The sequence below is a fragment of the Rattus norvegicus genome, chromosome 5 (genome assembly GCF_021556685.1).
Source record: "Rattus norvegicus strain SHRSP/BbbUtx chromosome 5, alternate assembly SHRSP_T2T, whole genome shotgun sequence".
NCBI classification, from domain to species: domain Eukaryota; kingdom Metazoa; phylum Chordata; class Mammalia; order Rodentia; family Muridae; genus Rattus; species Rattus norvegicus.
This window is the reverse complement of record NC_141538.1, coordinates 159,013,943-159,031,339: the sequence shown is the minus strand read 5'-3', so window position 1 is coordinate 159,031,339 and position 17,397 is coordinate 159,013,943. Positions and strand designations below refer to the sequence as shown.

At 53.1% G+C, this 17,397-nt stretch overlaps 1 protein-coding gene and 1 non-coding gene across 5 annotated transcripts in view; both read right to left on the bottom strand.

Annotated features, from left to right (window-relative positions):
- Positions 1-3,660: 3,660 nt before the first annotated feature.
- Rcc2 (regulator of chromosome condensation 2) overlaps positions 3,661-17,397 on the bottom strand; it is a 22,813-nt gene continuing 9,076 nt past the window's right edge. For all 4 annotated transcript variants that reach the window (NM_001427820.1, XM_087548486.1, XM_087548485.1 and 1 more), the window contains 10 exon segments: positions 3,661-5,758; positions 6,272-6,349; positions 8,228-8,300; positions 9,100-9,205; positions 9,425-9,605; positions 10,794-10,960; positions 13,121-13,235; positions 14,019-14,107; positions 14,474-14,605; positions 16,455-16,598. In NM_001427820.1, coding sequence (NP_001414749.1) covers positions 5,654-5,758; positions 6,272-6,349; positions 8,228-8,300; positions 9,100-9,205; positions 9,425-9,605; positions 10,794-10,960; positions 13,121-13,235; positions 14,019-14,107; positions 14,474-14,605; positions 16,455-16,598 — 1,190 coding nt within the window. In that variant the 3' untranslated portion in view covers positions 3,661-5,653.
- Positions 6,993-7,122, bottom strand: LOC120103272 (small nucleolar RNA SNORA15). Its single transcript, XR_015621564.1, has one exon. It is a non-coding gene; the product is annotated as a small nucleolar RNA SNORA15 (small nucleolar RNA).

Below are 17,397 nucleotides of genomic sequence, written 5' to 3'. Positions count from 1 at the left end.
TCTCTGGCATGGTTCTTTCCAGTGGGACTCAACCTATTTCTGTTGCTGTCCTTGACCAAATTCCTGCAGGGGCCCTACCTAGCAGGCTCAGCTTGGCTGTAGGCCGCTGGGCTGTGGCAGCATAGCTCTTGGACATCTGACGAATTTGTCTTCCACAGCCTGCCTCTCAGACACCTACAGAAGTGGCTTCTCAAAACTGGATACAAACAGTTCGACTAGACTTCCTTTTTTTTTGTTTTGGAGCTGGGGACCGAACCCAGGGCCTTGCACTTGCTAGGCAAGCGCTCTACCACTGAGCTAAATCCCCAACCCCAGACTTCCATTTTTGTAACAGCTTCTTGGGTCTGGCTTATGAGTAGCAGATTCTGTCAAAGCCAGTGGCCGCTCAGCATAAAAACTGTTCTTAGTGGGGAAAGTGGACCCCATACCTGACTAAAAGTTCTGTGCCTCCATGTCCTGGGAAGGACTCAGCCTGGCTCTAAGACCCTAGAATAAATCCAATGCTAATACACCTCTGGGCAGGGAGACCAGCCCATGACCCCACCAAGGACCTCGTACAACTTGGGAGCCACCCTGAAGGGTGGCTTGGATAATTGGACAATCCAAAACCACTGATGTGACTCCACTCCACACCCACCTTCAAGTCTGTTTTTGTGTTTTCTCTTTGGATACCGGGTCTCAAGTTACCCAGGCCAGCCTTGAACTCTTTTGAGGGCTGAAGAGACGGCTCGACAACTAGAAGCAGTTAAGCCTGACAGCCCAAGTCTGACCCCTGAGACCCAAACAGTGGAAGGACAGATTGCTGTCTTCAAGGGTGGCTCTAGCACATCCATGCAGATGCACAAGCCAACGTAAAAACTGAAATGCTGGGGCTGGGGATTTAGCTCAGTGGTAGAGCGCTTACCTAGGAAGCGCAAGGCCCTGGGTTCGGTCCCCAGTTCCGGAAAAAAAACCAAAAAAAAAAAAAAAAAAAAAACTGAAATGCTAATTCTGTTGCCTCTGAGTGCTGCCATGTGTCTACCTATGTTGACGGCGGGGGTGCAAGTATTCTGGTTACGTTCTGGTTTGATGTATGAGCATTTCGCCAGAACGACAAACCTAGCACTTCTTAGCACCGAGCCCAGGAGTCCTGTTTCCCTTGAAACACTTACGGGATGGGATGATGGTTCGGTTAACATCTGATATTCTTCCAGGGGACCGCATGGCAGCTCACAACCATCGGTAATTCTAGTTCTAGGGGCCCTGTTGTAGATTGGTTTTAATGTTAACTTGTGTTATGTGGCTCCCAAAATTATGGGGAACCTGTACATCTTAAGACACCAAGGGTTGGTTGGGGATTTAGCTCAGTGGTAGAGCGCTTGCCTAGGAAGCACAAGGCCCTGGGTTCGGTCCCCAGCTCCGAAAAAAGAACCAAAAAAAAAAAAAAAAAAAAAAAAAAAAAAAAACACCGAGGGTCCCTGTCCCCAGCTGGTTCTGACTGGCAAATAAAGTTGTCAGCTGCCAATGGCTAGGCAGGGAGACAGAGACAGGACTTCAGTTTTGGTGGTCAAGGGAACCCAGGGAAGGATTTAGAACAAGCAGAAGGATCAGGTATGAGAAATACAAGACAGCCAGCCAACACGTGAGAATCAGGGACTGTGGTCCAGGGGGGCCTATAGGCCTGGGTCCTGGGCAGCCGAGAAGGAATATAGGTTTTTAGAAAGTAATTTTAGGAATGTCAGAGGGGAGAGTGTGTTAGCCATGGGGAAGTTTAGAAGTGCCCAGCCATTGAGCTGTTTAAGGCACATTAAAATAGAAGGCTGTGGTTTTTATTCTAGAATCTAGAGTATCGGGGGGGGGGGGGGGGACTCCTCGTTATCTGCCAGGGAGATTAGAGCGGATTTATAAACAACCACAACAGGGCTTCTCCAACTTCTGGTCTCCAGGAGTCCATGACACATGGTACAGCTAGCTGTGTATGAAAGCAACCCTGTGTGTGTGTGTGTGTGTGTGTGTGTGTGTGTGTGCGCGCGCGCGTGTGTGAGAGAGAGAGAGAGATCTTTAAACATGGAGATCACGGCCCCTGCTCTGCCTACCCCTGCTGACCCCGAATCTATGGTCCCTCGGTCCAGTGACTGGATAAGGCTGTGCCTTGGGCCTCGCCAACACTAGTCCACTGGGAACAAGTCTTGTATGACCGCACAGCACCTACTTGCCAACAGGGGTAAGCATGGGAGGGCAGATCATCACCCCCGCCACCCCTCCCATCCTAAGGATCAGCTAGGGAGGCTGCTGGCTCTTCAGACACAGCTCCAACAACTAGCAGGACCCAGCACTTGAAAGGACAGCGTTTAAACAGTGATCCTCAGCCTGTGGGTCCCAACCCCCTGGAGGCTGAATGAGGCAGCCATGGAGGTAATTTTACGGTTGGGGGTCATCCCAGGAACTGTATTGAAGGGTCTCGGCATTAGGAAGGTTGAGAGCCACTGCTGTACAAAGTATGGGTTCTCTTCAGCTCTGCAGTAAACCTCCCAAAGGCCACACCCAGAAGGTGACCAGGGCAAAGCACCTGGAACCTCTCAGGATAGGTCTGCCCACCAGGCCCCTTCCCTGTGACCAAGCCTACCGTCTTCAACTTATTTCCCTCTACAGAACAGGAAGGAACAATGATCCGATGTCAGGAGTATTAGTGTGTGTTACAGGAAATGACAGCGGGATGCACAGTAGCCCCAGAGACATCAGTCCAACCACCAGTGCGTGGCAGAAAATAAAAGGCTAACTAATCTCACAGTGCCCCCTGGTGGGCAATTAACCAAGATGAAGAGGCCAGGCCCTCGGATCCTGCAAGAAGTTTGGAGGCTGTGAATGTGATTGCAAATGCTCCTGGCTCATGGTAGGACTGCATCCCAACAGACTGCTCATAGAGCTGGGCAGACCAAGCGTGAGAAAGCTTGTTCATCCAGAACCAAACCCCAACAGAGCCCAAGTCTCAGTGCCTTAGGTTAGGATTACATTTAAGTGGGTGGGATGACTCAGGCTGCAAGCATGCGTTTGTGCACTGTGTAAAGGTTATCCTTGTTTTGTCCACACGCTGACTTCTCTGCCCTCCCATCCGTTTCAATCCAGACATGGCACTGTAATGCTTAGGTCAAGAATCTCCCGTGTTTCCCCCAGCCAGGAGGAGAGGGTCAGAGGGGAAGAAACTTCAGACGCAGAGAACTAGAACCACATTAAACTACAAGTATCATGGGGCTGGGCTGTAGCCGGATTAGCACTGTGGGTTAGTTGGTACTCCTTTAACTGCCCAGGTACTGAAGTGCAAGTCGAGGAATGTCAACCAGCCCCGGTTAGCAATGCTTAACCTAGGGCTGAACAATGCTGGGTACTGGGAAAGCGGAGGCAGGCGGCCAGCCTGGGCTACATGAGATTTTGTGGGCCAACCACAAAAACCAAAACCAGCTCCTAAGCTGGGACCATGAGTGTTTCGGGGCTGTGTCCAACGCTAGTTGGGAAGCCCTGGGCCTCTATCCCATCGGCTGGTCATGGCTCTGTGCACCTTCCTAGGCCAGCATGAAGCTCTCCGGGGGTTGCCTTCACCCTCTTGGTCACATTTGAGGCATGTGCACAGAAAGGGCTGGGGACGCGCTCCATGCTACTGAAGAGGAAACACGAAAGCCAAGGCAGAGTAAACAATGACGCCGTTTATTTAAAATGTTTACTCCAAGAAATATAGATATAAAAAAAAATTAGACAATAACAGCACTAAACCAGGCACCTTCGACCGAATCCCATCCTCGTCCACTCCCTCTGCGCTACGCTTTCTCGATGACCAGAAAATTTCAGAGCCCCTGGGAGGCCAGAATGGTTCCTACCCAGGGCTTCCCACCTTGAGTTTCTGGTGGGAAAGCTCAGGTGAGAATTTTAGCCTGAAGGGAGGGGGGCTGTGGCCAGGCACAGGACTCTCTACCCATAAGACACTTTCTGCTCACCCACTGCAGGGCTCCAGCCAAGGGGACTGACTGCTGGCTTTAGGTTTGCTCCCTGGAAGATGAGCCTAGTTCAGCTCAGGGCTACTGTGTCCTCAATCCTCTTGGTGACCACACGACTAACTCCAGGAGACCCCCAGGACAGAAGGAGCAGACCCTGAACAGCACACGCCAGACAGAGACCAGGAAAGGCTCCGGTCCCGCACGTGGCAGTGACCGGTGTCAGTGGCAGGGGTGATGTCTAGGGTGACCTGGGCAAAGCAGGTTAGTTTTGCAGAAGCTCTGCCACTACAGAAGCTGTCTCTGGACTAGAGTTGGACATGTGACGGGAGACAGAGAGAACGCGGACCCTTTCCGGCAGGCCGGGTCACTGGCCGAGACAGACACCTTGCAAAGCCAGAAGCTGCTGTGCAGCATTGGGGCAGGGGAAGCAACAGACCAGGTCATTTTTGGCATTTTAACACAGAGACGAGCGTCACAACAGCAAAAGCAAAACCATGAATCTCAAGGCCAGAATCTTGACTTTCCCATCCACCCCACCTCACACTTGGATCCTTAGCCCCCTTCCCCCAAGCACCACCGAACTAATCCTAGTTAAAGCAGTCAAACCAGCCCAGACCCTCCGGAAACCAAGGCCCCAGCCCGAGCTGCCGTCATACTCGGGCCCAGTGAGGAGGATCCGGGAAAGGCACCTTGGAACTCAGCCACAAAGTCAATGCCAGGATGGGCTCGGCAGAGGGCACTTGTGGGGATGTGGTGACAGTCTGAACTGACACGCAGGGCAGGGAATTTCATCAGGAATCCCAACTATTTGGTACCAGAGCCAAGCAAACGCAAGCAGCGGCCAGAGAACACTGAGGCTGGGAGAACAATGGCCAAGTCTCAGGATAGGGTGGCCATCCCAGGCAGAGGGGACAGCAGGAGCAGACAGGCAAAGCGCAAAGGCGGCAACTGCGGGTCACAGAGGACTGAGAACACATTTGACTGCTAGCTGACCAATCTCTAACTGCCCACCCCATACCCCATGGTCCCCATTCTCATTTGGACTTGAGAGCTAAAGGAGATACAAATGGCTAAACACAGACCCCAGAGCCCCACCAGGGGGAGATGGCTGGTTCTACAAATGCTTCAGCCAAAAGGCCCACATGGGCCTTGCAGACAGCAAGCCAGCAATAGCTATGGGGGAGAGGGGGTCAGAGGGCAGGTGGGTGGGCCCACAAGCAAGTGACTGGTCTCTCACAGCGGGCAGGCAGGGATTGGCCTAGCTGCTGCTGGTTCCTGGAAGGGCCGTTTCTGTCTGGGAGAGTGGCAATCCCTCTCCCATGTGGCGCCCACTCGGATCACAATGCTAATTATGGCTGGAATGGGAGGGCTGCACAAGGGTACTCGAGAGAGGGGAGAAAAGAAATACAACTTAAAAAAAAACCTAAACCGCCCGGAGCTCCTGCCTGTCTCGTAGAAAGGCAAGCTGGCTATGAGCAAATGTTTTAATCAACGTTGAGGGAAAACACTTTGGAAAGCATACAGAAAAGGTAGTTAACGTTGAATCGCTTGGAAACGGAACCTCAGGGAGGCTAACCCAATGCACCCTTGGTCAACTTTTGCTTCCTAAATTCCTTGTCTGACGTCTGGTCCCAGTGCACGTGGGAATGACAGCTGCCACGAGGGGAGTGCCGGCCTGCTGCTGCTCAGAGCGTGCGTGGGGTGTACTCAGGCAGCCTCTGCAGCCTCTCCTTCTCAGCCTCGCTCTCATCTCGTGCTATCACCAATGAATGTGAATAGCCCATGGCCACCTGCAGAAACAAACAGGTACATCATGTATGTCTGATATCATGTGCTGGCCTGGCTCAATCAGGGTCTGCATGAAGGGAAACCCTTTCCTCCCCACTAACCCAAGCCCCACCCCCAGGCCCACAGGAAGCTCAAAGAACCTTTACTGGGGTGTAGCTCCACATTGTACTTGCCACCAAACACATGCCAAATGTATTGTCTGTTCAGGGACTAGTCCCTGGTCCTAGCCCAGTGGCAAGGATCCCAGTTTGGGAGGACGGGTAGTGTGTGATGACCACAGCACCCGGAAGTTCACCAGGGTCTGGCTAGCTTTCTTTCTTTCTTTTTTTTCTTTTCTTTTTTTCAGAGCTGGGGACCGAACCCAGGGCCTTGTGCTTGCTAGGCAAGCACTCTACCACTGAGCCAAATCCCCAACCCCCTGGCTAGCTTTCTCTCTGCCTTTCTGCTGCTGAGGAGGGACGTACCCTTCCCACATGCTACACAAGCACAGACACAAACAGTGGGACGCCTCTCACCTGTTCGGAGAAGATGCCATCCAGAGTCTTCACCTCCTGAGCTGCAGTAGAAGACTTGGGCTTGTGGTCCCCATATCCCTACAGAGATGACAAGAAGTGATGACAAATACGGCCTGTGGCATGTTCCCACAGAAGGGAAGTAAGTGTGTGTCTTCCGGTATACCAGCCACCGTGGGTTATGGGACAAAGTGTGCAGATCCTTTGGTGACAGTGCCCACAGCGGTCAGGCCTACACAATCCTAAGCAACATGTTACAACATGCCCAACACATCCCGGCCCTGACAGCCCTTGACCCAAGAACTGCTGGGGAGCACTGGGCCGCAAGGGCAGCTCCTCCAGGCTCGTCCCTTCTTGGCCGAGGCTCCCAAGCACACTGGGATACAGAGTTCAGGAGGTTTTAGACATTGGGTTTTTTGTGTTTTGGTATTTTGCCTGCGTCTATGACTGAGCACCACGTGTGTGCTCAGTATCTACCTAGGCCAGAAGTGGGTGTTGGGTCCCCTAGAACTGGACCTTCAGACAGTCGTGGTCACCACATAGGCTCTGGAAATCACCCTGCATCCTCCACCAGAGCAGGCAGTGCTCTTGACCGCTGAGCCATCTCGAGCCCCCAAAGATCAATAGTATTTTTTAAGCAGGGGCTTGCTATAGAGCCCGGGCTGACCTGTAAGCCCCAATGCCACTGACGCTCTACTGTGAAGACCATTTCTTTTTCTTTCCTACTTGTACTCACTTGTGATGGTGATATACCATAAACTACAGCATATCGGTCATCTTAAAGGAAGACTTTACTCTTGCATGGTGTCTGGCTGTGTAAATTATTGACTAAAGAACACAGTATTCAGCCATGCCTGTGAAGACCATTTCTGATGGTCTCCAAAACTACCCATCAGTCAAGTGTAGTGGCGAACACCTTTAACCTCAATACTTGGGAGGCTGAGGCAGGCAGACCTCTGTTGAGGCTAGCCTGATCTACAGTGTGAGTTCCAAGCCAGCCACAGCTACATGATGAGTTGCTATCTTTGGGGGGTAGGGGTGGGGGTTGGGGTGGGTGCAGCATCCATCCTTCTCTGAGAAAAGAGAAACAGAGGAAGGCCCACAGTTGCTCTGCTGCCTTACAAGGGGTCCCTTGGAGCTCAGTGACATCTTGAGGGACAAGGACAGAGCCCTGCTCTGCTGGGTCCCATGAGAAAACTTCCACTCCCAAAAGGATGATAAAGTAAGAAAATGGATGAAATGTCAGGGCCAGGCCAGTGTGGTGGCATAGACCTTTAATGCCAGCGCTTGGGAAGCAGAGGTAGGTGGACGGATCTCTGTAAGTTCAAAGCCAGCCTGGTCTGCAAAATGAGTTCCCAGATAGCCAGGGCTACAGAGAAACCCTGTCTCAAACCAAAACAAAACAGAGTCAAGGGCCAGACCACACTGAGTGTGCAGTCCTGGCCACAGGAGATACACAAAACTCAGTCAACCTTGGCCTCCTCACAAAGGTTAAAGTGCACTGAGCTCTGGAACCTATGGGCAGGACATCTGGACAGAAAGCAGTAAGGGCAGTGGCTTCCGCCCTTACTCCAGTCTTTGGGGCTGAGAACAAACTAGTAACCCGATCTGGGGAAAATGGGAGAACAAAATCCTCCAGGGACCTGTGTGGCTGGCCTAAGGACACTGACCCAGACCACAAACCGTGGCCCGTCTGCCTACGAAGCACAAAGTCACAGGCACCAGGGCGACGCACGCAGCTTAGGACGACACTGCTTCCTGGGAGTGTGGACAATGCCCAACTGCAGGAACATGTCTGGCCACATAGCTGCCATCCTTTCTACATACAGCATGGGCAGCAACAGCCAGGAGAGTCTTAACACTTAAAACCAAATGTGACCGACTGTTGGGACAGTCCTTAGTGACAAGGACAGTGCCCACCCATCCGCATCCCTGTTCCCAGGCCCTGCCATGGCTCACCAATTCCCCGAAGGTTGGTGATGGGCCCCAGCTGATGGTACTCTCGTCGGCCGCTACGATGATGCTGCTCTTCCTGCAAATGGGCAGATGCTGTTACCATCCCCTCAGAGACCAGGACACTCACTTCCCACTGTGACACACCCACCTCTATCCTGCTAACTCAGTACTGAGTGGCTCTTCCCGGACAGGGATGGGCCACAGTTGTTTGCAGATCAATACTCACTGCCTATATCTGTCCTGGGGCTTTCAGAGGGAGATCCTCTGGGATGGGGACAGACAGGGATGCAAGGACCAGGAAGCAATAACTCAGAGCCAAGTTAACTCATACACATTACATTTATCACCTCTAAGTACTGGGTGATTCAGTAGGTGTCCTTCACTAAGAATAAAATGTTCCAGGCTGGAGAGATGGCTCAGCGGTTAAGAGCCCCGACTGCTCTTCCAGAGGTCCTGAGTTCAATTCCCAGCAACCACATGGTGGCTCACAACCATCTGTAATGGGATCTGATGCGCTTTCTTCTGGTGTGTCTGAAGACAGCAGTATATATAAGCAGTGTACTTATATATAATAAATAAATTAAAATAAATAAATAAAAAGTTCCTCTCTCCTCCAGCGGTGCTAACAAATTAAAAGCCTACAGTTTCCAAGCTGAGGGAAAACTGCCAACCTCTACTTTTTTTCTCCCAAAACTTTCAAAATTACTTTCTGTGAAGGAAGGAGCCACCACCTGTCCTAGCATCTACCAAGCCTGAACTCTCCTGTCTCCCACATTTTGGGGTTTGGTGTCTCCTATGTCTAGCCAGGAAGACCCAGACCAGCTGGCACAGAGCACCCCACACTCACACCACGTGCCCCAGAGACAGCCCCTTACCCGCAGGCAAGGCTCCGGATCCGCCAGCCACAGAGGTCCTGCACGGCTTTTGGGTACATGGTAGACTCTCGAGAAGTATTGGTAGCCCCCCAGAAAAACAGCCCCCCTGGAAAAAAAGCAAAACACAGCAGTGTCACGAGTAAGCATCATCAGAGAACACCAAGGTTGAGGGACAGCTGCTCAAAAGGACACCGCAGAGAAGGAGCCAGGGAGGGACGGACACGGCTGTGGGCTGTGGGGACAGCTATCCCCAGGAGGGAAACCCTGCACCTGGCTGGCTCCAACCGCGGGGACCTAAGAAGTTGGAGAGGGTGCAGGCACTGACCCACTTCACTGACAGCAAAGGAGCAGGTGTAGCCGGCATAGATCTGGGTTGCACCACGTCCCGGGAAATCGAAGAGCTTCACCAGGCGAGGTACCATCTCATCCTTCTGCTCGGCATGGCCCAGCCGGCCGTAGCCACCAAAGCCCCAGGAGAAGACTCGCTTCTGTGAATCCAGGACCAGCTGCAGTGAGAGGAGACACAAGGCTGAGACGCATGGGCCACTGCTTCTGACCACAGGGTCTGGGACAGCAGCAGGAAGCAAAGGAGTCCCATAGCCTACACATGGCAGCCAGCAGGGCCAGTGTGCACTCTCTTTATGAGGGTGCGATCTTCCTTTCTCTCTCTTTAAATGCAGAAGACAAATGGCTGTCTGTGGGTGACAACACTGTCTAAATTGCAGAAACAGGAGGGAAGGCTGCCGTCGCCGCTCTGCGCTTGCCTGCCACAGGTGCACACAGGTGAGGCAGGCAGATGTGCCAGCTGTTTACAATCTGCCTTGTCTTTTGCCTCTGAGGTTTCATACTGAAATAAACCCTGCAAATGGGCAACTAGCTACCTCGGCATGGGACGGAAGGTGTGCAGGTCAGGGCGACAACACTCGCCCCAGGCTCCGTACCCAGCACTGCAAAACACACAACACAGGAGACAGGAGAGAGCAGTGTGCTGATTTATGGACTTGCAGGCTTGGGACACCTGCATTTAATCCACTGAGCACCACCAAGCAGGCAAGAGGCTCAGCTCTGGGGCTCAGCCCTTGGCCTTCTTTCTCCTGCCAAAGTGAAAGGCCCAGACCAGGCCCACTGATTCTCAACCGGAGACCATGAAGGGCACATACCCATTACCCAGAGAACCAGCAAGTTCCAAGGACAGCCAGGGCCACACTCAGACCCCGTCTTAAAAACAAAGCAAAAATAACCACAACACCACCAAAGCAAACCAGAGGGTCCAGCAGGTGAAGGTCCTTGCTTTGCAGGGCTGATGACTGACATTTGACTCCTGAGACATAGGTGGAAGAAAAGTATCCTCTGACTTAACACACACCCACACTATGAGCACATGTGCACATGCCAAAAAAAGGAGCTCACAAACAGCACATGCACGCATGTTCTTCCAGTCATTCTGCTAGGGACCTTAAGGAGACACCGCAACAGGTAACCAGTCACACCCTATGTGTTGCGTACAAGTGGCACAGACACATACATGTACCCTCAGTGGTAGGGTGCAGACACATACATGTATACTCAGGTTTGCATGTTGTCTGTTGAGGAAAGGATATCCTGATGGGAGACTCACTCAGCACTCAGCTAAATGACATAGCTTGAGTAAAACCAATCTATACCAGCTCGGCTCTTAAAAATACAAGGCTTACTGTGTGGTTAGCGCCACAGGCTACGTCTCGAACCACCACGTTGGGGACAGGCAAAATCTGCCCGTCCTTGGTCTTCTCGATGAAGATGGCCACTCTCCGGGGCACCAGCTCACAATCATACTCTATCCTCTGCGCCCGGGCGATGAACTTCCCATCTGAGTTGTGTCCTGGGGTAAGCACAACAGGCTGTCAGTTACGAAGACACAGGCCCAGGACTCCACTGTGCCCCTGCCCAGTTGCTCACAAGATGGTAGGTAACACAGGGCATTCTTTAAACATGCATAGAAAACAAGGACCCCCTATGCCACAGGCTGTAACTTAGGAAAACCCTGTATGTGTTCACATGGATGGGGAGGTAAAGGAGACTGTGCCCCCTCCTGTGGCTGAGGGTCACAACAGTGCGCAGCTCACACCTGAAGGACAGTTTCCCAGGTAGCGGAGCACTGAGGACCAGTAGTAGGGAAAGGGGGACAAGATGATTCAGTGTACAATTCTCTACTTCTACCTACAAATTAGCAGTGATTTAAGCAACCTGCAAAGGACATAAAAACCTGGAATTCGCAAACCACGCTCGAGAAGTCACGACAGACCAGGCAGCCTGGCACATCCCAGGCATGCTCCAACCCAGCACCGCACCAAGTCTGATCCTGGACCACATGCCTGTGGCCCAAGAACCCAGCCCTCTCTGGCTTCTTGCACTGGTAGTGTATGCCAGCTCTTGGGACACAGAGGCAGAAGAGCAGGAAGCAAAGGCCATCCTCGGTTACACAGGAAATCTGAAGCTAGCTCTGACTACATTGACTACATGAACTGTCTCAAAAAAAAAGCAAATTGGATATGGCCTGGTGGCCCGCACCTTTTAACCGCAGTACTCAGAGGCAGGTGGATCGGACTGGAGCCAGTCTGGTCTACACAACAAGTTCTAGGCCAGCTGGAGATACGCAGTGAGACACAGTCTCAAAAAAGCCACCAAACAAATATAAACAGAACTACCAAACAACAAAACAAGTCAGGAGGCCCAGTCCGGACTGGTAGCCAGGATGCTGGCTGCTTATAGACCAGACACCCTCAGTCCCTGCCCAGGCAGCAGCACTGCTCTAACCACCTGCAGGGCCCTGTCCTGCAATCATGTCTGAATTCTAAAAGCAGTGTCTGAACAGAGACAAGAACAGAACGGGGGGATTAGGCTTGTGTTTTGTTTTTGGAGACAACTTTCATTCCGAGACCCCGACTCGCCTGTAACCCACCCTGGAACCTGCGACAGTCCTGCCTCTGGCCCTCAGAGGCTGGGACCACAGGTGTCCAGCCTGCCTCAGAGTGAACTGCCGAGTTCAGAACGAGAGGTTCTGTAGATGCAGGCGCAGCCAGGTCCCTTACTAGACTTCAACGAGAATTCGGTAGGAGGCAGTGCACACTGTACTTAACTGTCCCTCCAAAACCACTCCACATTTACCATCCAACTGCCAAGATTAAGTCCCCAAAGGCAAACAGGCCGGCTGCAGCAGGAGGCTTGTCTGAGTAGCAGAGAAGCTGCACACACAACAGAAACACACTTCCTGTACTAGGCCTGGGTATGGCAGGAGGCTCGCCTGTGGCCATGGAAACCGTTTATCCACAGCCCTGAGAACTCCCTGGTAACCAGCAGTGATGTGCGTAAGGGGCCGGTCCTCCGTATCCACTCTGACTTGAGGTATATTTAGTTCCACAGAGTCACTGTTCCTGCAGTCTAAGGCCAGTGCAGTGCTCTGCTTCTATTTATATCCTCCCATCTGCGCACTTCTCATGACGCCAAGACCCAGCAACCCAGATCCCGGACTGCTGCAGGCTCTTCAGACACCAGGAGGTGGCGCCCACACCTCACCTCCTGCTCAGGACTGCAGAAAGCACCAGGAAGAACTGGCTGGGAGTCAGAGGGGAAAGGAAAATGGAGATCTTGCATGGCAAGCTCTAACAGGCCTGCTCACTTCTCTTCTGCTCTGTGCAGTGCGGAGTCCAGTGGGGTGAGGGATGAGCTGCTTGTCTGGCCAGAATTTCAAACAGAACCACCTCAGTCTTAGGTAATTCTCACTTCCAATAAAGGCTCATTTCTATCCGTGAACCCGGATGAAGGGGGCTGAGCTTTTGTCCTTCTGCCTGAGACTGACACAAATGGATTTCCAAGCCAGACTCAGCCCCGAGCCTTCACTGACCCCTCTAACCTGTGAGTTAACCGCAAGCTGCTGAGCCCGAGATGCTGCTGTCTGGATCAATCACAAGCACAGCCCCAGCTGCCTTCTGGCTCCACACTGACAGTGAGATCACAGAGCTTTTAAGAAAGAGACCCATACCCAGTTGGCCATATTCAGGGCACCCGAAGGAGTAGAGGTTCCCTTTACAGTCCATCAGCATGCTGAACTCTGCCCCGCAGGCCATCTTGGTAATTGGCTGCCCATTGTACATAATCTGCAAAGAGAAGACAGCCAACTTTCAGCTCGACAAGTCTCTTCCTCAATCTGCCCCGGCATGGAACAGTGGCCGCTCGCAACAGTGGACTCCGAAGTTCAGGAGCTGCCACTCAAGCGGACGGTATCCATGAGCTCAGAGTACCAGGACTCCTAACTGCTGGCAACCCCCACCCTGCCTGGACAGCAGAGGCTGAGGTTAACATCATCTGGCGATTCAACCACAGGGACGGACAGTGCAAACCCAAGTGACCCCACCAAAGGTCACTTCTGGGGCAAACACTGCTATTAGGTTCAACTTGAGGAATAACAAGCCCCCCCAGACCCCAGTTCATCCGCAGAGCTCAGTCAGTAAGGCGGGAGCCAGGTGTGAAACGGCTCAAATAAGGAAGGACAAAGACAGGGGGTGAGTGGCAGGCTGGTCCCACAACACAAGGTTGGTCAGAAACCAAATGCAAAACCCAGGAAAGGCCAGACCTCAGCCCAGACAAAAGCAGCAAGCATTTAACCCGGTGGTCCAGGGGAACCTGGTGCTTGGGCTCCTTCCTTCCTTGCTCACTCTCGCACCCAACTGCACTGCAGCTACAAGGTTCAGCTCCCCACCCTCCCACCCCCCAACAACCGCTGGCCTCAGGAGCAAGACAGGTTGGCTGTGTCTGCAGGGAGAAGAGACCTGGCACCCCCACTCCTGGGCTGACACACACACAGGTTCTCTTCTCCACCTTCCCTGGCAAAGCATCACTTCTCAAACTGCCCAGTCCACAGCCCACAGCCTTGCTGATACCTGGGCAGGACTTGGAACAGCATCTGTCTGGTTCCCGAGGCCCAGCTGCCCCATCTTATTCTCTCCGAAGGCGAAGACAGAGCCAGTATCTGAAAGGAGAGACAAATAAGGACAGAAAAGGATTTAAGGGCGGATGGTTTCAACTGGACTTGGATCAAAGCTTTGCAAACAGTTCACCTACCAGGCCAAGCACGGCTGTGTGTCTGTCCATCCCAAGGACAAGAGTGCAGAACTGAGCTGAGCCCTGCCACACACAGGCCCTGGTCTGGGCTCCCAGGGCCACCGTAGCCCTCTCACTGCCTTCAGCAAGTAACCAGCTAACTGACCAACCGCCTGACTAACTGCCTGGCTAACTAACCAACCACCTCGCTAACTCACCAAGCATCATCTTTCTGTCACTCACTCCCAGACCATCTTTGGAGCCTTTCGCCATAGTTGAGGAAGAGCCTTCTTACCTGTTAACGCCAGGGTGTGGTTGCGCCCACACGCAGCCAGCACAATTGCCTCATGGCTGAGAGCCTCGATGAGTCTGGGGGCTTCCACCCTCTTGGTATCACCATGGCCCAGCTGCCCCTTTTCATTCCGACCTGCAAGGAGATCACCGCAGGCCAGGTAAGCAGTGCAAGGACAGGCTGGGGCGGTCCCACGCTCGTCCCTCGTAAACCATTCACAAACCCTAACAGCTACTCTCCCCAGCCAGGGGAGCTGGGCCCCATGAGATGGGCCACCCCAACTATATCCCAACAGAGAGTGGTCAGCTTAGGACCATCCCAATACAGCCCCAGCCTCTGCTACTCCAGGCAATGCTTGGTGTAACCTGGGTGCTCCACAGGCCTCAAGCTCCAGAATCAGTTTCCATTCCCAATAGTGGCTGGGAACAGTCCCCTCCTTCTCAGGGAGTCTGATGCGCCTACTGTTGGTCATATCTACTTATCTATTCCCCACTCCTCCCACACACCTGTTAGAAGACCCCCATGAACACTCATGACAAGGGACAGGCCTGCTCTCAACATAAATACAAGCAGGGACAGTCCCTGTGAAGGCCTTCACAGTGCACTGGAGTTCTAGGAGCCCTAGTTCAGCTTAGGGTGGACAAGGGGCGGGTCCCAGAACAGTCCGAGCCCTAAAATCCTACCTAGGTCCCACAGAGATACAAAACAAGATCCCACCAGAGCCCCCAGGACCCTGTCCCAGAAGAGCACACAAGAAACTCAACATAGGGATTGCACAAGGCTGCAGACTATGAGCCACAGGCCAGGTGGGCTTACACTCGTCTCCCTCAGTGTCGTGACAGCTGAGCCCTAGGCACCCGAGGGAGGCAAGCAGACCGGGTGACTGGCCTCCCTCGCAGGGGGAACTCTCACAGGAGATGTGACACCTCCTGGCAGGGCTCCACGCCCTAGCTGCTGTTCCAGGGAGCTCCCTTCTCTGACTCTTGTCACAAGGTCAGTCAGCCTGAGATGCAACCTAGCACTTTGCTGTCAGTGGAAGGAGAACAGAGAGAAGTGTGTCAAGCTGGGGATACTGACATGGAAGGCCGTGGCCAGTGTTGAGGACAAAGCAGTAGGAGGACCGAAACAGAACTGGGGCAGATGTTGTATGTCACCCAAAGCCTGGGAGGATAAATTTGGGCCACACACACTTGTTAGATTTTTTTCCAACAGAATTATAAAATTAGCCAAGTGCAGAGAAGACGGCAGATGTTAATATATTTGGACTCTGGTACAGCGGTTCATGAAATTAAAAAAAAAAAAAAAAAGGCTCAAACAGACCAAAATAAAAACAGTGTATGAACTAGAAGCCAGTCAAAGGCTAGAAACAACTCCCCCAGCTGCATGAGCCCTGAGTGTCAGATGACATGAGCCTTGGGCAATACCTCCTGGCCTACCTGCAAAAGGACAGCTGAGAGCCATCAGAATCTGGCTGAGGGAGGTGGAGACTCGGGAGGAACTGAGCGGACAATGGCCCAATCTCCGACCTGAGGCTGGGAACCACATGGGCTCAGCCGCTGTGCCTCAAGACACACCCGCCACAAAAGCCAGGGGTAGCATTTGGTTATGGGAACATGGACCTCCCTACACGAGGTGCTGAAGCAGAACAAGGGCTGGGTTAAAGGACAGATGTTGAGGACAGATGGCCAGTCTGGTCAGAGGGACAGTAGGGTCAGAAAAACCACACTTGTTTCCAAGTTCAGGAAAACGTTCACCAAGGCAGAGTCGGAGAACAGAGCCAGTGAGATGCTCCATGGGTAAAGGGACGTGCCAAGTAAGCCTGGGGCCTGGGGTCAATCCCTAAAACCCACATACATGTGGCAGTCAAGAACTGAGGTGCACGCACACACACACAATGAGCAGCCATGGATGCAGACAAAAGACAGGGCCTCTGCAGGTGGCCTCAGCCCTGCTCCAGGTCACGCCTGTCCCCACCAGCACTCACCCCAGCTCCAGAGCTTCCCTTCTGTGGTGATGAGAAGGCTGTGGGCAGCACAGGAGCCCGAAACCACGGTTCGCACCCGGACTCCTGACAGGCACCCATACCTATGGGGCCCCCACAAATTCTGACCAAGGTTGCGGTAAGCAGCTGCAAAGGGAAGAACACTCGTCAAGCACCGCAGAACACGCCGGGCAGGTTGAGGTTAATGTATCACCCAGGGGTCGCAAACACAGAAGCCTACTCAGGGGCACTGGCCTACACTAATGGCGCCAATCCCTCTCCCTCAGACCTACAAACAGCTGCTGGTCTAATCCTGCTACAGGGCAGGGCTGTGACAGAATCCTTGGGGATTCTGTCTACCCTCCTGAGTGTACCCCAGATCTCCCCATAGCCAGAAAAAGGTCTTTCTCAGTGGGCTCAGTGCCCTCCTCCTCAGAACCACCTGCTTCCTCAGAGGAAGGCCTTGATGTCATCCACCCCTGCCCGAGCGAGTCCCACCTACACCCAGGAAGCCCACACTGCTAGCCGCCTTCATTTCCCCAAGCATGTCCTCCTGGGCTTTCTGGGAGACCCACATTAGACTTCGTACTGTACTTCTGATTTGCACCCCACCTACTGCAACTGCCTCCACCATGACAGGCAGCAAGGGCCAGGCCTCACCAGGGCCTGGCCCAAGAGGTACAAGAAGCTGCCACTCCCATGTCCCTGAGGCAGGGGTGTGGCTCTTCTTTCACATCCAGAATGGTGGTGGTGGGCATCTGGGCAGCTAGCCACAATTCAGACGGCAAACCCCTCCTTCCAGTCCTCTGTGGCATACCAGGTCCCTAGCATCAGAGAGCACCCCTCAGATGCTGCAGCCGCCCCACTGAAAAGTACTTTAAAGCAAAGCCCAACAGCATCGTTAGTCCAAGGGACGAACTGAAAAGATGGCCTCCCAGGAGGTCAA